The following is a 24,131-nucleotide window of genomic DNA, read 5'->3' as shown; positions in this document are numbered from 1 at the left end:
TGTCCATTTACCCATGGCGGGTTTCCACCATTGGAGATATTTTTACTATCTATTATGATCAGTATCGATCCGGTTCAATCTGTTCGATTGATGAATAAAATGGGATTAGTCGGAAAAAGTAGATAGTCTGAGTTAGGCATGTAGGATAAGAAGCCCACGTGGAGCCGACGGCAGCGCCTGCCCGTCTCTAAGCTCGTCTAGCGCAGTAGCCGAGCCGGGCACTTGTACGATGAGTCTTCTCATCAAAGTAGAAGATACTGGAGCCGAAAAGAAGAAAACCTCTTTGCTGCATCCCCCGATGGACACGAGAACGAAGAAAACGTGCATGGATCGGGTCCGTCGTGCGTGCTAGTGTAGCAGGATCACCATCACCATGCCTGCCTGTGCCTGTGCCGAGGGAAACGCGTGAAAGTAGAGACGAGAAATGGGTGCGCAGCGCCCTCCGGAGATAGACGGCTAGATGCTTTGGCCTGGCTACCAGGCAGGCTGCAGCTCCTATACGGAGGACTGACGGTAAGGGCATCTCCTCCTCCTCCTCCTCCTCCTCCTCCCTCTGTGCGGCTGTGCGTATGCGTGTCAGGGCGTGCGTTCGTCAGTCTGCGGCGCACACGGACCTGGTCCATGGACGCCCTTGACCATCTCCCTGTGTTTCCGTCCGTTGGACGTGGCTTTTGCCCGGAACGGGAGCTGCGTTTGGGTGTGGAGCTGCTGCCTGCCCACAGCCGCCTTGCCTCTTTCCTCCTTTCGGCATTTCCTTCGCCGCGTAATAAATCAGACTACACTAGTAGAGGAAAAAAGAAATATAGCAGAGAGAGAGAGAGAGAGAGGGAGAGACTCGGCGAGGACGAAGGGAGGGAGGGGAGTAAAAAGGAATCCACTTTTCCTACCCACCACCATTTCTTTCTTTTGCACTGCAACAGCACAGCACAGCACACCCTCTTCATTTCGCCTCCCGTCCCCTCAATAAACCTTCCCTTGCCCTCCGCTCACACAATCCCCTCCTCCTCCCCAAGAAACCCCAGACAACCAACCCTCCTCGTCGCCGATCACCGCCGGACGGGAGCTCCCTCCGCCGTCTCCCGGCGACTCCTCAGTAAAATCGCCGCCTCCTCCTTCCTCGCGCTCTCTCTCTTTCCGTCTCCTTGCTCGCCCACGCTGTAATTTAATTCAACGACCTAGCGCTTGTTCTCGGCTCAAAGCAACGTCGCACCGTGCCGATGAGGCGCCCCTCTACACCCAACCGCGCCCGATCGTGCTTCTTCTCCGCACCCAACGCCCGGCCTTGCCTGCTCTTGCTGCTGCTTCTGCCTCTGCTTGGTGGCGGTGGGGGATGGGTGGCGCGACTCTTCGGATTTCCCATGCAACCCAACGGGATTGCGCAATGCAGGATGCAAGCGGGGGAATTAGGGCGCGTGCTCACATTTCTATCACGCGAGTGATCCCCTAGATTTTCGCTTTTTTTTCCTACTGTGAATGCTCTGTTGTATCCGATTACCAAGTACCGCAGGGTGCCAACTGCAAAAGTCATCCCTTGTGTTATCACTGTGCTTGCCCTGTTGCTAGCTTCTTCTGCTGCTACTAGTACTTGTACTAACTTGTTTGGTTCCATCATTAATTGTGCCTGCAATGCAGTCTCAGGTGTAACTGAGTTTTAGTTTTGCTATGAGGTGATATACGACTAACTGGGGCTTCCAGTAATTATGTCTAGTGTACTCAGATGTTGAATTGCCTACATGTTTGGTCCTTCAGTTCCCTTTATTGCTCTATACACACATGCTTTTTGTAAGTTTGGGGCTTCAAAGGGGAAGATATTATTGAAAGTGCATGCATTTTCTTCGAATCATTGCGTGTCCTCAACGTACAATGTACCTGTACTAGTTTCTCATGTGCCAATACTTCTCTTCTTACTAAAAATGGTGCCAAATAGGCTCTTTTATATGGCGTTCCGGTTGATTTTTTTTGCATGCAGGTAGGTGATTCACTTTGATTTCATATGATTCACTAATACTCATGCCTAAACAACTTGCTTCATATCAATGCGTAGACGATGTTCACTGAACCTTCACACAACTAATTAAGTATATAGTAAAATGATGAGATATTGAGATGGTGTTAGTTGATTTGCGCATCGTGCTTTCATCTTTACAAAATGTTTATGACTGAACAACTTCAATTTGCGCTGCACTTTGTTTAATCATTTCCGCCCGTTCTCAGCTTAATGCAATGGTCAAGAAGAAATCTTCATGGAGCCAGGTTCTGAGTGGCAGGCCAACAAACCTCTTTGTTCCTGCAAGAAATCTTCCAGTGCAGGATCTTGGAGCTGTAATTTTCGGCTGCACAAACAATACTATTGCTGAGTGCCACTCGCGCCAACTTTTTGGTACGCTATATTTCTTAATCATAGTCTTGCTGTTATAGGCCCTTTCTTTTTCTTTCATACAAAGAAGTGACATGTCTGTGTTTTTTAGAGCATATGCCTTCTCCATTTGATGCATCTACGATACCTTGTGCTAAAAATTCTTCTTTCATGCTTTTTAAAGAATATAATTCAGATTTTTGAAATCAGTTTGTTGAATCATGCACTAACTTATGTAACTTACATGTCAGGCTTGCCAAAAGCACATCTCTCATATGTACACAACATCAAGGAAGGGCTACCTCTATTCCTGTTCAATTATGATGATCGCAGATTGCATGGCGTTTATGAAGCTGCAAGCAATGGCAAATTCTGTCCTGAATCAAATGCATGGACAAATAATGGCTACGAAAAGACAAGCTATCCTGCTCAGGTATCATCCTTTATTCTTGTATATGCCACCTTGCTCAACCTCTATAAAATGACTCAAAGGGAGCACTGTACTCTTCCAATTATCTAGGTTGCAATGCGGATAAGAATGTGGTGTGTTCCACTAGAGGAGAGTAAATTCAGGAATGCTATTATAGGCAATTATTACCAGAAGACGCCCACTGTCTATGGCCAGAAGCCTCACTTCTTCAGATTTGAATTGGATCATGCACAAACACGTGCTTTGATGGCTATGTTTACTCCTTCGCCTTCCCCCATCAAGTTCTGGACGCCTCCTGTTTCACAACCAGGAGCTCAGCATGTGAGTGAACCAACACCACCTCCTGTGTGGGTACAAAAATTAGAGGGTAACAATGAGCTCAAAGCAGAAAAGGTTTTAGTGTCATATGCAGATGCGGTAAAGCAAAGCAAGTTTGAGATTGAAGGAGTTGGACTAAGAGATGTGGATGATGGGCGGAACAATGAGTGGAACAATGAGCGGAACAATGAGTGGAACAATGAGTGGAACAATGAGCGGAACAACGAGCTCAAACCAGAAAAGGGTTTACCAGAAAAGGGTTTAGTGTCATATGCAGACATGGTAAAGCAGAACAAGTTTGAGGTTGAGGGAGTTGGAATGGCAGATGTGGACAATGGGCATGCCAGCTCAAGCAAAGAATCTTCCAATGGTTTCGATGATCTCGACTGCAAAGAGACACCACCAGAGTGGGAGGATCATGCACTGTTCAGTAAGGGAGTTGAAGTGCAACAGCAGCAACAATCTGCCCAGCAGGAAAATGAGCTTAGCTTCACGTTGGTATTAGAGAAGCTTAAGGCTCTATCAGTCCAGCAACTTAGTTCTGAATTTTATGTCAATGGAGCTGGAACAGAAGGCATTGATGCATATGGTTGTAAGGACATGCAAGAAGTTAAAGGTACATTTCTTGAGGGGCACTGTGGTTTGCCGGAGAACTTAGATACCGAAGTCGATCAGCTTGCCTGGGAGCATTCCAGTTTGCTACTCCAAGGATTGGACTATGAATCCTATTCAGAAGCTAAGGTTAGTTATAACATAGCTACAGGTTTACTACCGTCCTTATTTCTTGTCTGTCTAATATGAGTACTCCTGCAAACAGCTTCATGTCTATGTATTCCAACTTTCTCACAGTTATTTTGTTTTTCAGTTGATAGATGTGGTTAAAGGACTGTCCGAACGTATAGAGACTATGGAGAAGAAGCAGGTATCTCTAAAATGCTGTAATATCTTCAAATGCCTTATATCTGTTATACTGTTTTTTTTTTGGATCTTAAAGTTTATGAATCAATAAGTTAATCACAGCGTTACTTCATGGTGACCTACAGGATGGTTGTATTTTCAAACTAAGTTTACTTTTATGTATTCTCTAGTGTATAGGATTATACATTTTGTATGTAAATGTTTGGAATCCTGCAAAATTCAGCTTCTTTAGTGTTCTGTTCCTAATATTCTGATATGTTCAAATGCAGATTATTTCCAACAAAGAAGTCAAATGCCTACAAGGAGTGAATGACAGGTTGCTGAAAAGAGTTGTTGAGCTAAAGAACACAGTGAAGAATTTGAATTCGAAAATAGATCCTTTATCTCTAGATGATTCACTAAATCAGTTTGTTGAAGAATGTTTGGGTTCAGAAGATGTCATTTATCTCATTGGTGGTTTCGATGGCATCTCATTTTTGTCATCATTAGACTCCTTCTCACCCTCCTTGGACATACTAACACCTCTGAAACCAATGACTGCTGGGAAGTCCTATACCTCTGCTGTCGCGTTAGATGGCAAAATATTTGTTCTTGGTGGTGGTGATGGCGCTTGCTGGTTTGATACAGGTACTCATTGGTTTCTGTGTTTAGTCTTTGATGGCCTCCCTGATTGCAAATTTTAGGTCCTAATATATGCATGCATCCTTTCTCCTGAAGTTGACTGTTATGACCGAAGACGTGATGATTGGACCCCATGCCCAGCACTGACTCATGGAAAGGGGAGCCTCGCTGGAGTTGGTTTGCATGGGAAAATTTATGCATTTGGCGGTGGAGATGGCATTTGCTGTTTCTCTGACATGGAGGTGTTTGATCCTGCTCAGGGAAAGTGGACAAAGAGTCACCCTATGCTAGAAAAGGTACATACGTTTTCAACATGTCATCCTTGATTCAGCTTACCTTCATTGCAGAATGATTTAATCGAGTCTAGTAATTGTTGTATACGCTGCAGATCAGGAAAATTACTAGTTATGAACGAGTACTACACCGTAAAGAGAAAAAACTGTGGGGTTTACAGAAAAACTAGTTATGAACGAGTATGAGTAGCCTACTGATAAATTAGTTGCTCCATTTTCAATACGAAGACGAGATAGTACCAACTTTTATCTCTTCATTCTCGATGCAAGCATGAGAACTACGAAATCCTAAGCAGTTACAGATAAGAGCCTCCATGTCGGAGAATGGTCCATAGGATATGGAAAAAGTAACTCTTTGATCTACTCCCTCCGTTCCATATTACTTGTCGCTGATTTAGTACAAAGTTGTACTAAATTAGCGACGAGTAATATGGAACGGAGGGAGTATGTTATGGCCGGCCGGCTTAGGCCCGCAAGTTATCTTAGTTTTTATTTTCAAATTAGGCAAGTTATTTTAGGTTGATTCTTCTACAAGTTATCTAGGATATAAATATAGGTTGTAAGGCTCTTTTTGAAGGCAAGCAATAAGAAGAATATTATCTCCTATTGCCCGGCTCCCTGAGGAGCCGGAACCCTAGCCGCCAACAGCCCTAGCCACCGCCCTTCTCCTAGCCGCGACGGCGCCCTGCCGCCGGCGCGCCCGATCCTCGCCACGTCTCCCTCCATCCTTCCCTTACCACCTACGCCCTAGACCTGGTAGAGTACTTGATCCTACCAATTTGGTATCAGGTAACCAGGTTTCGACCATGTCTCCGCCAATTCCACCGCCACCACCACCGCTGCCCGCCAACTCCTCCACCACCGCCGCCTCTGCGCCGGGCATCACGGCCTCGCTCTCGGCGGGCACCACTGCGTCGCTCTCAGCGCCGGTCCTAACGGCACCCGGCACCACGCCGGGCCAAGGGCAGCCACAGGCCCCCGTCCAACACTCGCCGCCACCATCACCTCCCCCGCAGCCGCAACAGTTCACGCCGGAGGCCATGGCGGGCGTCCTCAACGACCTCGTCACCGCGGTTCAAGGGATCCGCCTCTACCTGGCAGGTCCGTACGGGCCGCCCCCACCACTCCATCCAGCCATGGCCGCGGGTCAGCAGGCGCTTCCGTGGTACTCGGCACCGGGGGCCATCACCGGACTCCATCCAGCCATGGCCGCAGGTCAGCAGGCGCTTCCATGGTACTCGGCACCGAGGGCCATCACCGGAGGCTACCCGGCGCTCCCCGCCCCAGCGGCCGCACCGCCGCCTTGGGCGCAGTGGCCGCCGCAGATCGCGCCGGCAGCCCCGCCACTTCTCGCCACCACGGGGCCGCAGTGGCCCACTTGGACCGCGCCGGCCGCGCCGTCCTCCGTCGCGCCCTACCTTCCAGCGGCCTCGGAGCAGGGTCCTCCACCGGCCCCGCCCAGCCCTAACCTGGGCACCGGCGCCTCGGAGCAGGGCCAGACCCAGCAGCTTCTTCTGGCGTCACCGCCGGCCCCCACGCCGCAGGCGCCGGTGCAGCTCCACCAGGCGCCGCCGCCATCGACAGTACCACCACCCGCGCCTAGGGCTACGGGTCGGCCCCTGCACCAAGTGCAGTTTCCACCGTCACCATCGCCGATCCCCACTTGGGCGACCGGCTCGTCTTCGGGGCCGGTCTACTCCACGGCGCCGGAACACCCGACGCCCTCCCTGCGGTTTGATCACCCCTCCAGCTCGGCGAACTACGCCCCGGCGCTTCCCGACCCAGCATACGCGCTGGCGCCGACTACGGCCGCCCCCGGGCACGGCGGGCCGACACCCCCTCGCTTCGCCAAACTGGACTTCGCCACCTACGAGGGCACGGAGGACCCCCTCAACTGGCTCAACCAGTGCGAGCAGTTCTTTCGAGGGCAGCGGACGCTCGCTTCGGATCGCACCTGGCTCGCGTCCTATCATCTTCGAGGCGCAGCGCAGACCTGGTACTACGCCCTCGAGCAGGACGAGGGCGGCATGCCACCATGGGAGCGCTTCCGGGAGCTCTGTCTCCTCCGGTTCGGGCCTCCTATCCGCGGGAGCCGACTGGCGGCCCTCGGCCGCTTACCTTTCACATCCACGGTGCAGGACTACGCCGACCGCTTTCAGGCCCAGGCGTAACACGCGCTGGGCGTCTCCGCCACTCAGTGCGCCGAGTTATTTGTGGGCGGTCTACCGGACCATATCCGCGTGGACGTGGAGCTTCGGGGACCCCAGGATCTCCAGTCGGCCATGTATTACGCCCGCGCGTTCGAGCGCCGCGCGGTGGCCATCCAGTAGGAATCACCGTCCCAGACTGCTGGGTCGCTACCCGGACCGGATTCCGCGCAGGGTCGGCCTGTGCAGGCTTCTGCGGCACCCCTCGCCGCGACCGCGGGGCGCCCGTTCCGCCGGCTCACCCCAGCTGAGATACTCGAGCGTCGCCGCCAAGGGTTGTGCTTCAACTGCGACGAACCCTACAAGCCCGGCCACGCCTGCCCGCGACTCTTCTACCTGGAGGTGGCAGACTACATTCCGGAGGACGCCGTCGCCGCTGACCTGGCCGCCCCAGATGTCGAGAAGGTGTTTGACGCTGGTTGATTACCTCGAAGAGTTCAAGCAAGCGCTTCCCCACCTTACAGCTCGAGGACGAGCTGTTTGTGCAGGCGGGGAGAAGTGTTATGGCCGGCCGGCTTAGGCCCGCAAGTTATCTTAGTTTTTATTTTCAGATTAGGCAAGTTATCTTAGGCAAGTTATTTTAGGTTGATTCTTCTACAAGTTATCTAGGATATAAATATAGGTTGTAAGGCTCTTTTTGAAGGCAAGCAATAAGAAGAATATTATCTCCTATTGCCCGGCTCCCTGAGGAGCCGGAACCCTAGCCGCCAACAGCCCTAGCCACCGCCCTTCTCCTAGCCGCGCCGGCGCCCTGCCGCCGGCGCGCCCGATCCTCGCCACGTCTCCCTCCATCCTTCCCTTACCACCTACGCCCTAGACCTGGTAGAGTACTTGATCCTACCAGAGTATATGTGATGGTCTCCTCTGTTGTTGCTGGGTATTTTTCCTACTTCTAGTCGACCATCTCCTGGGGAAACCACACCTTGTTTCAGTGCGCATGTTAAAAAGGAGGATTAGCATAAGTTGGTTTTCAGCGGGTTGCTCTTGCTTGAATTACCATAACTCCATAAGTTGGCCTAACATTGTTCCATTTTATCCCAAAGTTGTAGATTTCACCACCATAACCTCCACACCACTGCCTAATATCCACAACAATGTCTTTGACATACTCGATGGTTACTTGTCCCACGAGGATCACCAGAAATACCATGCTGGTTTTGGCTTTAACTGGATGGGGTCAGGGTTAAGTCTTCTGTAAGGAAAGAAACAGGGGCTCCACTAATTCATTACAGATGTATGGAATTTAGAAGTTTGCCCTACTTAAGCAGGGAGACAGTCTCTTATTCATGTGAACAAATGAACAAAATGTGTTCATGGATTATGAACATACATAACTTCTAGGTGTTGGTCTCCACTGCTTATTTGCATTAAATTTGTAAAATTTACTTTCTGTTGACTAGCGAAACTCGTTAGTATCTTTTACTTTGTAAAAAAATGCATCTAAAGCTGGCATCAAGGAGGACCATTTTATGGAAAGATAATGATTGTCCTGGTGCAAAAGTGCGTACTTCTGTAGTACTCTGTATAGTTGTTCTTGTTTCTCTATTTGCTATTTATGGTTTCTTACTCATGTCCATATAATGATATATTCCAGCCTATAAACCTCTATGATGTGATGATTGCTTTTGTCTGAACAATCTGTGCTGCTTGGTTTTCAGCGCTTTTCTCTAGCTGGTGCGGAACTTAATGGTGTGATTTATGCAGTTGGCGGTTTCAATGGCGTTCGATATCTGAGGTGATATCCTTTCACCACTTGTACTTATTTTGGCAAGTTTCAGTTACAAACTGATTTAGGCACTATCAACCCAGCAAAAGTAAGTAGTTTAGTGGAGCAATACAACCTGCAAAAGTCTTAGAGCACATATCATAACTCATGGCTTAGTGCATATTACTCTGTCGACCCCCTTTTCGAGCAACAGAGAAACACCCTCCTTATATCGAAGCAGTATGTAAATCTGTAATCAACTGAGTAAATTGCACGGTATTCATTAGCCTATTTTCTTTATGGCTTACATGGCAATGAACTTATTATTTCTTCAAAGTGAGAATGTACAATTTCCATTTTGCTAATGCTACGATGTTTGTTACCAGCTCTGCTGAGAGGCTTGATCCTAGGGAGCCTAACTGGAAAATGCTCCCAGCAATGAGTGCAGTAAGAGGTTGTCATACGGTGGCAGTGCTTGATGAGAAGATGTAAGTATGTGCATCTCTTTTTACAGATCAGGACGGTCCACTAAAAATTGTAGAATGTGGGCATCTAATTAAGTCTCTGGTATAGCTCTTTGTGGTAAATCACGGGGATCAGCGTAAATTTTGCACGATGTCGGCCCATGTAATCTAAAATTTTGTTTTACTGACTCTTGCTACAACTGAAAACAGCATAGATGCCCGTCAAGGTGCTTAGCAATGCCGTGTTTTTCTTTCAGATATGTAATGGGTGGTTATGATGCTGATGCTGGAGCAATGTCGTCCACTGTTGAGTTCTATGAGCCAAGAATGCCGTCATGGATGACGGTGGAACCAATGAACTACACCAGAGGGTACCACTCTTCAGCTGTGCTCGGTGGCTCGATATTCACTCTGGGTGGGGTCAAAGGTGAAGCAGATACAATCTTGGATGTGGTAGGTAGCTACACCCAGATGCAATTTTCTTGCAATTTTCTGCCGAGCACCATACGGCGGCTAACATCCAACCTACATTACTGCCTAGATTTCAGTTTCAGCAGTTTTATCACTTGATTTTCTCGCTGTTTGATGTGTAGTTTCTCAGAAAAATTGCGCTGATCAACTGTTGAAACCTCTTGTGTTGGATGGATTGGCAGGTGGAGCGCTACAAGGAAGGCTGTGGTTGGGTGAACACAGGGATGAAGTCAATCGGCAGCAGATGCTACTGCTCTGCCATTGTTCTCTGAGACTCTGACCGACCGCCTTTCCCCGATCTACTTGACACTCCGAACCTATACCTACTATCTAAGTATCTATCTAAGCTGCTGCTGATGATGAGTGAACGGCAAAGCAAACTGTTAAGACCCTGGAGGGTCCTCTCTTTGTCCTTGTCTAAATTCAGAAGCCCTTGCCTCCTGAACCGAGAAAACCGTCGACGACTGTCCAATTTCTCGTTTCTTGTTTTTTGGATCTTAATTGACAGTGCAGCAAGCATCTGATTTGAAACTGAACTGAAATGCGAAAAGGGACACGAACTATATGGACGAACATTTGATCTGTTGCCGTATGCTTTTGCTTTTATGATCGTTTTTCGCTGTCGTTTGCCGTCCTGTTGTTTACTGAAGCAACTTCAGGGCACCAGACACAGCAAGAGAACACCAGCGTTTAGATTCAGGCCTGGCTTGAAACCCTGACATGATCCTTGGTTTTTCCAAAATTTCTTGAAGATGGCTTCAAGATCTTTTTGTTTGCCATATTTTATGCAGGAGTACTTTATAAAACGTAAAATTGTAGCAGAACTGTAGAAGTAGGGCAAATATGGTGTGCTGAACCTGAAAGCGGTTGTTGAGCTAGTAATTGAAAGAGGACGTGCTGACCTTTACACGTCCCCATCGATCCCATCCCACCACACCCACCGATGGCCGTCGGCGAGGAGGTCAAGCTCTCCATCTCCGGCGCGGCCCTCGCGGCGCTCCTCCACCGCTGCGGGGCCGCCGTGGGTGACTGCGACGGCCTCCTCTTCGGCCGCGCCCACCGCCCCCCTCCGCCGGCCCCCACCCTCTCCGACTACGACGACCAAACCCCCGCCGCCCCGTGCCTTTTCATCTCCATCTCCGGCCACTCCTCCCTCTCCAACCCATGCTCCCTCTCAGATCCCCTCGGCCGCCCCAACCCGCCACCGCCCTCCTCCCCTTCCCCCCTCGGCTTCTTTTCGTCCCGCCGCCGCGCCCCTCTCCGCCCCTCCATGCGCGAGCTGGCCCTCGCGTGCTCCCTGTCCAAAACCCTATCGCCCATCGCCCACCCGCTCCTCTTCATCCTCGTCTCCCCCTCCGCTTCCGACGATCTCTCCACCCACTCCTTCGATTACCGCGCTTTCCTCCTCGTCGGATCCCGCCTTGTCCCGACCTCGCTCACCGTCGTCAACGTCGGCCCCGGCTTCCGGGACCAGTACCACTCCTTCGCCCCGGAGTCGCCCTTCCCGTTGCTGCAGACTAAGCCGCCGCCGGCGGCGCCCCAAGCAGACGATGCTTACAGCATTGGAGAGCAGAAGGCGGTGGATGCGATGGTGGATGGGTTTGGGCTGGGGAGGCTGCAAGGGCTCGTGTGCGCTGCAGCCGGGCAGGCGGCGGGGATGGATAGCATGTATGCCGGGATGCTCCGGAGGATGGAGAAGCTCGCCAGGGAGGTGGAGAAGAGCAATCACCGCGTGCTTGACCAGGTTGTCTTCTCATCCTGCCTATCATGCTGTTCTTAGAGTGATTACATGCAGCATGCATTTACGAGCTATTGCGCAAACCATCTAGTGGTTGAATTGTGTGCTTTGAGGGGTTCTTGCAATTTAGTCAGTAATTCAGTGTGTTGGTTTGGAGCTACATCTTGCAAAATTTTAATCGAAAATGATCAGCTCGGAGCAACGGTCACTATTATTCATGCAAAAATAGTTGCATAGTTTGGCAAGAAACATTTCCTTTGCAAGGGTGGTAGTTATTCATGTCTATGCAGAGTAGTATGTAGAGAACTAGTCATTCTGGTCAATATTTGATTCTCATTCATCACAACAGGTTCACTAGTGTAGATTATGCATGGGATGTGAAGTTTCCTTTCCTTTCAAGAGTGCATTGTTTATTCTCAATTGGTTGTCAGCATTCATGAAACAGCTTTCAAGAGTATTTTTCATGTAATCGTATGCCACAGCTGCACTCATGGAAGTATATAGATAAGCTAACCAAATAGCTACATGTTCAGTCCCAAATCCAAAAAAGTCTCGCAATCACTCCCTCAGTCTATCTCCTTCAATCTTCTCTATGCAACTAATCTGCCTTCACCAAGATGTTTGATTCCATGAGCTAAAATATGAACTATAAAGTCCCAGTAAAATGGCTTGCAGTGCCAATTGGAATTTGGGCCTAGAGCTGCTCTTGTTCAAGGCAAGAAAAGGCGAAACATACTGAGCTGGGGAAAGGGTTTATAAAGCCAGGGCCAGTCCTGAGATTTGGAGGGCCCAGGGCAAAACTAGAAACTGGGGCCCTTGATATGCAAAAGAAAAACAAATCAGTTTTTCTTGTGGAAAAAAAAATCTAAACACACTGTGTCGGTGAGCCGTATGTATATTTGAGATTTAGTTGGCCTAAAGGAGGAAGAGAAGCTCGCTGCCACATTTTAAATGTATTGATCACCCATCACGGTATAATTGTTTTATATCTTCAGAAAGAAGAGAGCGAATCTCACTAAATATACTGAGAAAAAAGATAAATTTTCTGTGAAAATGAAATCAGATAAGGCTTTCAGAAAAGATATTTTTTACTTGTGGCGGAAAATAATAATGAGAATACAAGATCTGAAAAAGCCTTTACATGAAACCGAAAAGTAAAATGAAGAAAGCTAAAATGCTATCAGTGTGCCATGCGTAGTTTTCGTATTTAGCTGGCAAATTCACCCCCAAAGAGAGGATGTGTATTATCATGGTTTTGCCTTCATGTGCCATGTGGTGCTCATACACACAGAAAGCCAGTTATAAACCATTAGAAAATTAAATAGCTGAACCATGTGTTGTACTAATTGATTGCTCGAGTCAACATGGGAACCTGCTATCTACTACACCGAGCTTTAGTCCAAGATTGAGCGACGAAGCGAAGCGTCGCAAGGGGCATACTCACACTGCGTAAGCGTGGTTATCTGTCCATGGTGTCACGCCACCTGGCCTGTCTCCGGCCTGGCGCCTGTGCTGCTACTTAGCTGCGTTGTATGCTGGCCAGGCCCAGTTAGTACAGACTACATACGGCATATCTGGGGCCCAGGGCGTCCGCCCTACCCCAGGGTTTGGCCTGTATAAAGGCACGTTCAATGTTCTGAGAAAACCGAAGGTAAGAAATCCTTGTCCTCTCTGCATCCGCACCTAAACATTTGGTCGACAGGCTAGCAAATTTTTTTCTGGGTCCAGAGCTAGTTTAGGCCTCAAGCCCAAGTATCCAAAGGAATGAGAACATGAGGTGAGAACAAAATGGCGGAGGTTAAGAGACAATTATGGGACCGTGGGCACAGGGTTTGGAAAAGGCGCTACTGTTCTTACTTGCTGGTGGGAGTCAGTACTAGAGGTGCAGGCGAGGTTTTCCATTGAGCAGAACAATGGGAATTTAGCCTCACTAAGGTGGTGGTCTTTTGTTGTTTGAGGTCTTAAAAACTGCCACAAGTGCATGATCTTTCATATAGGATGTTGTTGGAATGCCTTCTCTCTGGAAGATCAATCCTCTGTTGCGTCAAAAAGTTTAAGCCTTGGTAAAGGGGAAGTGAGAGGATTTGGCACTCGAGTAGTTGCCACTGAATGTGTGCGCTCTGTTATTGATCGTCTTGTCATTTGTCCATGTGATTCTGTAGGAAAGGCGGAACCTGGTGATGAGGTGCAAGACAGCGGGACTGCAACTGCAATAAAAGACCGAAGCTTCTTTCGGTCTCAGCAAGGTATAGCCTGAATTGTTACGACCTACTTCTGTTACAGTAGTTGACCCATTCTGCTCTGAGACATCCAGAGTCTAGGGGGTGACTAATTGATGATCTTGATTGCACTAGTTCATTAGTTCATATTGGAACTGGTAAAATTGCACGTCTCGAGATTCCAGCACATTTGATAGCGTGTTAGTTCTGCAACTATTTGGTACTTTGCCGTCGCAAGGAGCAACTTTGGTCCTGATGTATTTAACCTGAAATGTTGCTATGTTGGCGCTTGTGTATTCTCGATTATGTGTATAACATATCAACCAGCCTATGTTGACTTGTGTTTCACCTAACTCTCTCTGCAGTGTGTATATGCTCCGGAATACCGGAGCAGCGCGTCTCCAGTCAGGGATTGATCGTGCATTGCACGGCAGCAGTTCAGCCATTGGAGTAATGGCTCTCTAGGGTGAAAGATGGTGTGCTCCATGGATGGAGTTGGGACGGGCGGCTTGCCGTTCAGAAACTGATGGTGCTGGCAAAGTGCAGCGTTGAGTCGTGGTCGTCGTTGTGATGCTCCTCCTATTCGTTTGTCGTGCGATTGTGCAGACTGAGTCGTAATGTATTTCTTCAGACACAACATAGCAACATTTATGTTATGGAGATAATGATTTGTGATGGCGATTATGATTTGTTTATTTTTCTTTTCTTTTTGAACTGATGATTTGTTGACTTGTGGTTTTCCTCTCCACCGTTTCCTTCTTCAGAGCTGGCCCTTGAAAAAACAGGCAATTGATGGTGATAATGTAATGACGTGGTGGCCTCATTCACGGGCAATCTCGCTCAGCTTTTTAAGCACACATTTGACACGAAGGGGCTCAGATTGGCTGACTTTAAACGTAAGATAACTTTGGGTCACTAGACATGTGGGCCCAACATGCCAGTGGCCCTAAGGGCATCTCCAACGCTGGCCTGCAAATTTGCTCGTGCATCCTTCGCGTATAGGGGACAGTCCTATGGACGTGGATGTGGGAGTTGGCTATCCAACGCTACTTGCATACATTTCAGACACTGTTTAAAACAAATCGAACGAACTTCATACAAACCAGATGCCGGATGCAACGGATCTTCCTTGACTTTCCCATGTACGGCAACCCATTCATCAAACTGCCGTGAGCTCCGAAAGTATATGCTTCAGCGAAAAGGGCAAGAGTAGCCTATGCGTTCCCATGTCCGGCAGGCAACCCATTCATCAAACTGCCGTGAGCTCCGGAAGTATATACTTCAGCGAAAAGGGCAAGAGTAGCTTATGCTTTCCCATGTCCGGCAGCACCGCTCATCGGAGTGGCACCAGAGCGATATGCTTAAGCCGGAGGGTAAGGGTGTCCTCCGCTTTCGTGGAGCACGGATGAGGGTTGGTTTTTGGGCGGGGGAACGATGGTGGCCTGCGAGCAGGCAAGCCACCGACTATGCACGCCGCACGCCGCGGTGGTGGCCTTCGTGGGACCCAAGTGACGGCGGCCTCTCATGTTCTACTTCTTCTTGATGATGGTGGCAGACGCGGACGTGCTAGCCGCCGCCTCATCGATCTCCGCGAAGCCGGCTTCTTTCTCCGTCAGTAGGGCACGGTCGCAGGCTCGCAGGCACGCAAAGAGCGGTACGACACGACCTCGTCCATTGCAGCCACCATGCTCGTGCCGCCGTGCTCTCCTGTGTGCTGGCTTGAAGTGACGAGTTGCTGAACCACGCGCCGGCTTGGAGCGGCCGCCTCCACGAGCTAGCCTGCAACGGCCTGGAGCAACAACAGAGGTGGAGCTGAGAGTTTCCTCACTCGTATCCGGTGGGCCGGCGGGTCACCCAACCGGCTTTTATAACGGAGAACTCATCTTCCTGCACATCGGATGCCATGAAAAGTGTAGAGAAAATGGTGCAAGGAGCGGATGGGGAGTGGAGGTATGGTGCAATTTTTTGCCCGGCGCCTGGCATCGTTAAATAGCGGGCGGACACTCGGAGCCAACCGGTGTTGTGTTTAATGCCGGTCGGCTAGCGTACAGACGTGTGGCCGGAGTAGGTTTCTCGGCTCATGCGCGGGTTTAATGAAGGAAGGCAGGCATTCTGCACCCGTTTGAACGCGGCGAGAAGGCGTGTTCAGCCGGACGTGTAGCGGGCGACATTCTCCCGACCGATGCGCCGCTTCAATGCCGGAAGTGAGATGTCCCGTCCGCTTTGGGCCGGCGTCAATCCAGAGTAGCCGGTCTACAACGACATGAATGCGAGCAGCTGGTTATGGGCGGGAACGCATGCATGCATGGGAGAAGGATTTTGGGTGAGACATGGTTGCCAGACGTGGACGTGGCAGCGGTCCGGATGCCCGCAAAATTCCTTTCACTTTGTCTCTAGTGTGCGTGAAAAAGCACATCTAGACCGGCCTGTGGACCGATGCAGGACCGTGTTGAATGACAACACATGTTCAGACCACGCAATCCGAACGGTTGCGGAAGGTTTAAAGATCGGTGTTGGAGATGCCCTAAGTCACCCACTGTAAAAACGGTCAATTCCAGGTGTGGCTTGGCATAAAAATGTCAATTTCTATGGTGTGACACACCATCAAAAATGCAAAAACATTAAAAAAACATCAAATAGGGAGAAAAAACGCCGGATAGAGGCCGGACAAATTCGCTGCACGCAGCGCTGCTACCCCATTTTTACCCCATTTCACCAGCTGTCCGTCCTCGTCATTTCTTCGAACACGTAGCAGGCATAGCGAACTCGCCGCCGCGGCCGCCTTGTCCGCCCAAGCTCGCCGCCGCCCGTGCCGCCGTGCCCCGTGCCCGGGCCAGGCCGCCTGTGCCGCCGTGCCCCGCGCCCGCGCCAGGCCACCCGTGCCGCCGCGCCCCTCGCCCCCGCCGCGCCCGCGCACGCCGCCCGTCGCCGCGCCCGCGCCATGGCTGCCCGCGGTGGAGTTGGCCGTTCCGTAGGGGCATGAAGAGCAGCCCGACGCCCGGAGAGGCGCGACCTTCTCCCCCTCGCGGTGGCGCCTGTCGCTCCGGCGCCCGGAGAGGCGCGACCTTCTCCCCCTCGCGGTGGCGCCTGTCGCTCCGGCGCCCGGAGAGGCGCGACCTTCTCCCCCTCGCGGTGGCGCCTGTCGCTCCGGCGCCCGGAGAGGCGCAGCCAGAAGTAGCAGAAGGCGAGGCCGTCGAGCTGGGCCAGCGCCTTGAGCGCGTCGGGCAGTGGGTGTACGAGGTGTGCGTGCCCGGGATCTTGGTGAAGTACTCCCCGCTCCCCTGGGCCAGGCCGGACACCACCGGCGCCACGACCCCTCCCCCGGTGCGACGCGTGCCGTTGGCCGCGCCGGTGGCCGCAGAGAGCGGTGCTGCCCTCTTCTCGTCCCGCTCCAGCCGGTACGCAAGCAGCTCGGTCACGGTGGCATTCTTTGAGCATTTCCGACGGGCTTGGCAGAGGCATGGGAGGCGACGGCGAGCAGGAGAAGGAGCGTGGAGAGGGAGAGCAAAGGCGGAGGCGCCATGGGTGTGAACTGGAGGGGGCCCGGTGCTGCTGTTGTACTGGAGTGGCATGGTGCGCGTGGTGGGCAGGTACAGAAAAGGAGAAAAAGAGAGACTGACAGGTGGGGTCGAGGGCGAACACAGACGGACGACGAGGACGCGGAGACGTCCGCTTTTTATCCGCTTTGGCCCCAAACCGAGAGCAACTTTGGTCTGGAAATGAGGTAAAAGCGGACACAGACCGGACGAAACGTTCGTATGCTCCCATGCGTTAGGTCATTCGTTTTGTCCGTTTTATCCCAAATAGACACAAAGAGAGGATTTGAGGTAAATTTGGGTCACGTGGTGGAGTTGGCCTTAAACTGAACCAGCTAGCATTCCGGGTTTGCCCGTCACTTTCTCCCTCTACTTTATTTTTGAGGTAATAGCACCCCAGGTACCCTAACTTGCACCCAATGTGATGATCTAGTCCCAAACTTGCAAAACTAGACTAACTCATACCCCAACTTGCAACCAATGTGATGTTTTAGTCCCAGGCCAATCATAGCTCGCCAATTGGCTGCCAAGTGGCCGGCCCGGTCAGCGCCTGTAGTTTTGCACAAACCCCCCTGCCGTTTCACTCATTCAACCCGCAGTACCCCCCACCTGAATTAAATCTGTCGAAGGAATCGAGCTCTGCTGGTCCACTCGTTCCCCATCTGCCCCCTTGCCCCCGCGGCTCCAGCATCAGCTTATCCACGCCGACAGCAAGCTCGCCGCCGCCGTCCAGCTCACCGCCGCCGTCCAGGTCGCCTCCATGGTATCTTGGAGTGACGGATCGAGCTCGTCCTCCGACGGCTACTCTGTGACAAGTGAGGTTAGTTCTTGGCTATGTCTCTGGCAGATAGGGATTGAGCAGAAATGTATGTTCTTGAGTAGCAAAAATGTATGTTTGGTGACAAGAATATGTTGTATGTAGGCTCCTGCTCCTGCCACCATTTTCTGCTCTGAGTGGACAGGCCTTGCTCCAGATATTGCAGCTAGATGTGAACACCAGTGTGTGTGTGAGAAGTTTGTGTGCTTTGAATCAGTTGACAGTGGAAGGAGGTATCTTGCTTGTGCTCAAAAGGTAAGTAGATCTACCAAACTTGCAATGTGTGTCATGTAAATGTGGAGGAGTTCATTTGATCTGTATAATAGTGTGCCATGTAAATGTGGAGGAGTGCATTTTCAGTTAAGAGCATCTAGTTTGTGAACTTAAATTAATCCTTTAGTTAACAGCATCTTGTTAGTGAACTTAAGTGAATTTCAAATGAACTAACAGAACTTAACTTAACTTAACTTAATTGAAATGAAATAACAGAATTTAAATGAAATAACAGAACTTAACTGAATTAGAATGAAATAGCTGAACTTAACTGAAATTAACTGAATTCAAATGAATGACTAAATTTAACTGAATCCAAATCAAATGAACTAACTGAATTCTATCTTATTTGTTAGGAAATACCTAAATGCAAGTTTGTGGAGTGGATTGACCCTGAATGGCCAGACACTCTGAAGATGAGTTTAGCCAGGGTTTGGGCAATGTATGATGATGAGGTAAAGCTGAGGCTCAGGGAAAGTGTAGTTCTTGCTGAAGAAAATTTTAGGGTTGTGAAAGAGAAGGAAAAGATGGCAAATGATCTGAGGTTTTTTAAACTAGATTTTGCTAAGATGGTGGGTGACAAGGAGCAGGCAGTTACTGAATTGGGCAATGCAAGACTTGCTCTTTCTGACCTAAAGGAAGAGCTTCAGAAGAAGAAGATGGCTGATAAATCTACCACTAGCATTCATCAGGTTGTGAGGGCTAAGGCAGAGAAAGAGAGGGATGAGATGAAGCAACAGATGGAGAGCATGAAGGAAGAGTTGGACAAAGTGGTGTCACAGAGGGATGAGCTGAAGAAGGAGAAGAAGAAACTAGAGTACATGATTGGTGATCTATTCAGGCACAAGGAGGAGACCAAGAGCAAGATAAGGAGGGTGAAGGAGATCTTAGATGAATCTGAGTAATTCATTGTTGGTGCAAGTTGTATTAGACTGAATTTGTATGAGTACCCAAGTTATGTTGTTGCAAGTTGTATTAGACTGAATTCGCTTTTAGTTAAGTGAATTTGTATGACTGCCCCAAGTTAAGAGAATTTGCAAGTTGTATTTCATTTGCTTTTAGTAAATTGAATTTGCTTTTAGTTAACTGAATTTGCTTTTAGTTAACTGAAATTGCTTTTAGTTAACTGAATTTGTGTGACTTACTGAATGACCAGTTCAGTGAAGATTCAGTTACATGCAAACTCTAGTAAAAATGTCCAGAATTGGAACTAACAGAGAATAAGTAGTATAGATTTAGTACATTGCACTAAGAGTTAACTGACTCATACATAGATAGAACACTGACTCATATATAGATAAAACTCTGACTCATACATAGATAAACCACACTCAGTCACAAACATAGATAAAACACTCACTCATACATAGATAGACTTGCATTGACATGCAGTGCATTCATACTTAGATAGAAGAGCTAGGAGCAATGGGGTGTTTAAGAGCTCATTCATCTGGGTAGAGGATCCTACTCCACCTCAGCCTAGTGCACTGAAAAGGATGGAGATTAGCCCTCCTCCTTGCCCAGTAGATGATATCATCATCAGTGGGGTTTGATCCAGGTGGGAATGCCTCCAGGAACTGTTGTACATCCTTGCGGTTGCGTGCTGCAAGGATCCTCTCTGCCAGCTGCCTTCTTTGCAACCTTCTTGCCTCTCTACACCTAGCTCCACTGGGTACCTCTTCTGCATCTACTACCTCTCCAGGATCCATTGGGTTCTCTCTTGCGGCTGGGGGGAGAAGTGAGAGATTTGGCTTTGACTGGTGTTTGTGCCATTTGGTGTGCTTTATATAGAATTAAGAGGGGTGGGTGGTAGGTAGACAGAGGTAAATATGGTAGGTGGGCAGAGGTAGCCCATTGTTGTGTGCTAATTTTAGGCACGAAAATAATAACAAGCCAATTTAGTTAGTGGCTAATATTAGTATTCAGTAACTACGACTGAATTGGTATTCAGTAAGTTTAACTTAATTTAGCTAATTTCTTTCAGTAAACTCATTCTAACTGAATTTGTATTTGTATCAGTTTGCTTAACTGAATTTCTTTTAGTAAACTCATTTTAACAGCAAGATTTCTTAGCAGCATATAGAACTACCAACAGCAACAACAACATAATTAGATGGCAACAGTTGCAGCATAAGTTCAACCCAAAAGTAGTTCAAACCAGCCCATTCGAAACTACAAATAACTTATGTGCTACCAATATACGAAGCACACCTAACTACTAACTGATATGCTAACTTATATGCTACTCAGCATACCTAACTACATTCTGCAGTCTTCAGTTCTTCATTTCTGGAGCTCCTTCAGATGCTGGGACCGGCGCACCTCCCCTGCAAGTGGAATCTTCGTCGGCTTCTTCCTCTTCTTGGAGGCATCCCGTGCTTGCCCGTCCACCACCTCCGTCAGCACGTCCTCCAGCACCTCCTTCTTGACAAAGTCAGGCATCTCTGGCAGCAGGTCCACGTCAATGGGGCGGTGCCTGTCGCCCTCGTTGCCGGCGACGACGGGAGCCAGCATGACGACGTCGTCCGGCTCGTCGTCAGATAGCAGCACTACCTCAATCTCCTCCTCGGCAGAGTCAGAGTCGGTGTCGTCGGAGAAGGATTCATCGTCGGAGTAGGCGGTGTTCACCGGCGCGGGGACAGCGAGGACGACGTCGTGGAGGCGCTGCATCCTGGAGGCAACGCGGAACGGATCCGGGTGCGGCGACGGTGTGGTGGCGGAGCGGTACATCCACCACCGCGCGCGCTGCCTCGGATCGTCCGACCGCGTCTCCGCCATTGCGAAGCGCAAGACCAGGACCGGAGCTACGCCAGGTGCGGGCATGGCGCGACGCTTCTCGTCGTCAGTCATGACCTTTACCAGGCCTAGCGCGTGGTGGAGGAGCATCTGGCCGGAGGGGAACCAGCGAGCTATCTCCTTCAGGTCCGCGCGGAGCGCATCGTCGTCGCCGGCCAGATCCTCGATGACCCTCTGCCATGCGGGGGTCTTGTCCATGGCGCCGGCGGCGGCGTGGAGCTCGGCGACGAGGGTTTTCTTGGTGGAGCGGGGGGTGGCGGGGGCACCGAGGAGCGGGGGGTGGCGGGGGCACCGAGGAGCGAGCTGCGACGTGGGTGGACTGGGAGCTAGGTGGAGTGGCGTGGAGTTGAGCTAGTGGAGTTGAGTTGGTTGGCTTTAAAGCACTAGGAAACCGAATCGGCGGAGCGAACGAACTAGTGGAACGGTGGGTCTGCTTAACTACAGTGCGTGCTACCATCTGAACAAATCACTACTACTATCACACTGGCAATGCAGTTAGGTTTGCTATTCACAGGTCCTGGGTTCGATACCCAGGACAAACATTTTTTTTATAAACAACAGCACTATTGACTACAGTACTCACTTAACAGCAGCAAAATTCACTTCAGTTAACACCACAGAATTCAGTTAAATTCAGTATATTGGTTTTTTCTCCAGTCAATAGTAGCAAAATTCACTTCAGTTAACACCACAGAATTCAGTTAAATTCAGTGAACAGCAAAATTCAGACATGTGGCAACATTCAGTGAAATTCAGTTAACTCCTAATTATAATATTTAATTACAAAAAGGGCACTGTATGCCATGGTTTGCCATCCAGAAGTTAGGCAATATATGCCACAATTTGCCTTCAAAAAAGAGGGAATGTATGCCACAGTTTGACATAACAAAATAAGGCCAGTTTATGAGTTACATAAGTATAGGCCTTGTCAAAAAATGGTGGTTGACAACTGCCACTAGATCAGGCAGCAGGAAAATCATCAGGAGGAGCATTTAGGTCAGGAATATGACTGGCAATGTCATCTCCAAACATTATCCACCATGCCCTCTCACCTTCTTGGCCTCCTCTCCCTCTGCCAGCACCTGCATTTGCTCCTCTCTCTCTGCCAGCACCTGGATTAGCTCCTCTCCCTCTCCCAGCACCTGCATTTGCTCCTCTCCCTCTGCTAGCACCTGGATTTGCTCCTCTCCCTCTCCCAGCACCTGCATTTGCTCCTCTCCCTCTGCTAGCACCTGGATTTGCTCCTCTCCCTCTCCCAACACCCGCACTTGCTCCCTCTCTTGACCCTGCATCTGCACTAGCACCTCTTCCTGGAGCTGAGACTGCACTTGCTCCCCTTCCTCTTCTTGCATTTGGATGTACCTCTCCTCTGCCTCTCCTTTTCTTTCCTCTTGCAATGTCAGCTTCAGTTCTTGCCCTTGTCTGCCTAGCAACATTCATTTCTGTAGTCACCCTGGGTTGTGGTATTTCAGCCCCAGCAGCAGCAACAAATGAAGAGAGCTCAGGCAATGGGCCATGGACCCTTTGAGAAGGTCTTCTTACTCTTTCCCTGCTGGCCATGTTGAAAACCATGCTAGTTGGTGACTCAGTAGGATCCATCCTAGGATCTGGCCTGTTTGGAAAGATGTTCTGCAAAGAAAAATGTTCAGATAAGCTCATTTTAGAGAGTTCATGCATTACAGCCAACTGTGCAAAATGAGATGCAGCAGAAGCATACCTGAAGAAATGATGGATCATCATAGTTATCATCAACAAGCTCTACTCCTTCTGCAACTAGTGCTTCCTGCCACCTGTAGTGCCCTTTCCTGTTGTGGTCAGCTCTGCCAAAAATTGAGCAGTGCATTGTCACACCTTTTTTGTTCAAATATCTAACACCATTCCTGCTTCTCTTCTCTTCTGGTGTTTTCTTCCTGTTTTTCTTTGGCCTTCCCAACTGTTTAGTGAAAACTGGTGGATATACCTTGTCTCCATTCTGTTTCTCCCAATGCTTTGGATCTCTAAGTGGAACCAAAGTGTATCCATATGCTTTAAGATAATTCTCCACACTATAGCATTCATGAACCATTGTCACTGGGTCAATTCTCTCCTCCCTGCAACATGCTATACTATGGCCACATGGTACTCCAGAGAGCTGCCATCTCCTGCAGTCACAAGTGTGCAAGCACAAGTCAACTGTATAGCTAGAGTTACCAGACTGAACTCTGAACAATTGTTGGCCAGCTTCAGAGACATGGCAATTAGCAGCAAACTCAGTGTTCTTGTCTAGTTTCTTCATGATCTTTGGGCATATTCTCTGCCCTGCCCACTTCTCTATGGCCTCCCTCTGTTTACTCACTAGCCTTTGCATTATCTTGTAAAAAATGTATTCCAGCATGGAGAGTACTGGCATCTCTCTGCCCTCTAGAATATAGCTGTTAAATACTTCAGAGTTATTGTTCAGCAGAATATCACACTTGGGAAAAACACTAAAAAATGATTTACACCATGTCTTTGGATCTAGTCTCTCAGTCCAATGGAAGGCAGCTGCACTGTGGGAATCCATTTTCTCACAGTTTTGGCTCCACTTAACCCTGTTTGGTGCTCTTGCAATGGCCCACAGATCTTGCTTCAGTTGCTCTCCTTTGTGCTTCTCATTGAAATTCTGATAAATATGCCTAACACAAAACCTATGCTCAGCATCTGGCCAGATTTTTTGCACAGCATTGATCAAACCTTTCTGCTTGTCACTCATAATAGTGAAAGGAGCAGTATTTGTGATGTTAAGGTCATCTCTCAATGTAGTGAGAAACCACTCCCAAGAACTGGTGCACTCTACTTCTACCCAACCCATTGCAATGGGGAAAATGCAGTCATTTGGATCAATACCCACTGCACTAAGCAACACTCCTTTAAACCTATTTTTCATGTGACAACCATCAATGAAAATAATAGGCCTGCATCCCTTGAGCCAACCCCTTTTGCATGCATCA

At 49.4% G+C, this 24,131-nt stretch overlaps 2 protein-coding genes across 3 annotated transcripts; both read left to right on the top strand.

Moving 5' to 3' along the window:
- The first annotated feature begins 892 nt into the window (after positions 1-892).
- Positions 893-10,358, top strand: LOC123103199 (kelch-like protein 2). Its single transcript, XM_044524708.1, has 11 exons — positions 893-1,093; positions 2,215-2,380; positions 2,608-2,789; positions 2,877-3,845; positions 3,970-4,026; positions 4,292-4,649; positions 4,740-4,939; positions 8,802-8,878; positions 9,235-9,336; positions 9,570-9,765; positions 9,966-10,358. The coding sequence occupies exons 2-11, from the start codon at positions 2,224-2,226 to the stop codon at positions 10,053-10,055; spliced, it is 2,388 nt and encodes a 795-aa protein (XP_044380643.1). The 5' UTR covers positions 893-1,093; positions 2,215-2,223; the 3' UTR covers positions 10,056-10,358.
- A 242-nt stretch (positions 10,359-10,600) lies between these two features.
- On the top strand, positions 10,601-14,435 carry LOC123103200 (uncharacterized). 2 transcript variants are annotated; one of them, XM_044524710.1, is made up of 3 exons: positions 10,601-11,527; positions 13,684-13,767; positions 14,106-14,435. In XM_044524710.1, the coding sequence occupies exons 1-2, from the start codon at positions 10,727-10,729 to the stop codon at positions 13,735-13,737; spliced, it is 855 nt and encodes a 284-aa protein (XP_044380645.1). In that variant the 5' UTR covers positions 10,601-10,726; the 3' UTR covers positions 13,738-13,767; positions 14,106-14,435. The 2 variants fall into 2 exon arrangements, with proteins under 2 accessions (XP_044380645.1, XP_044380644.1); XM_044524709.1 differs by having other exon boundaries at positions 10,605-11,527; positions 13,689-13,767.
- Positions 14,436-24,131: the final 9,696 nt, after the last annotated feature.

Source organism: Triticum aestivum, chromosome 5A (assembly GCF_018294505.1).
Source record: "Triticum aestivum cultivar Chinese Spring chromosome 5A, IWGSC CS RefSeq v2.1, whole genome shotgun sequence".
NCBI classification, from domain to species: domain Eukaryota; kingdom Viridiplantae; phylum Streptophyta; class Magnoliopsida; order Poales; family Poaceae; genus Triticum; species Triticum aestivum.
Note: the sequence above shows the minus strand (reverse complement) of the source record. Positions and strands in the feature narration are given on the sequence as shown.

Bases quoted from the DNA above. Each gene is read 5' to 3' on its own strand.
- LOC123103199 (XM_044524708.1), top strand. From the start codon at position 2,224: ATGGTCAAGAAGAAATCTTCATGGAGCCAGGTTCTGAGTGGCAGGCCA. The intron at 2,381-2,607 runs GTACGCTATATT...CTTACATGTCAG, and splicing joins CCACTCGCGCCAACTTTTTG to GCTTGCCAAAAGCACATCTC. The intron at 4,650-4,739 runs GTACTCATTGGT...TTTCTCCTGAAG, and splicing joins CGCTTGCTGGTTTGATACAG to TTGACTGTTATGACCGAAGA.
- LOC123103200 (XM_044524709.1), top strand. From the start codon at position 10,727: ATGGCCGTCGGCGAGGAGGTCAAGCTCTCCATCTCCGGCGCGGCCCTC. The intron at 11,528-13,688 runs GTTGTCTTCTCA...TCTGTAGGAAAG, and splicing joins ATCACCGCGTGCTTGACCAG to GCGGAACCTGGTGATGAGGT. The intron at 13,768-14,105 runs GTATAGCCTGAA...CTCTCTCTGCAG, and splicing joins CTTCTTTCGGTCTCAGCAAG to TGTGTATATGCTCCGGAATA.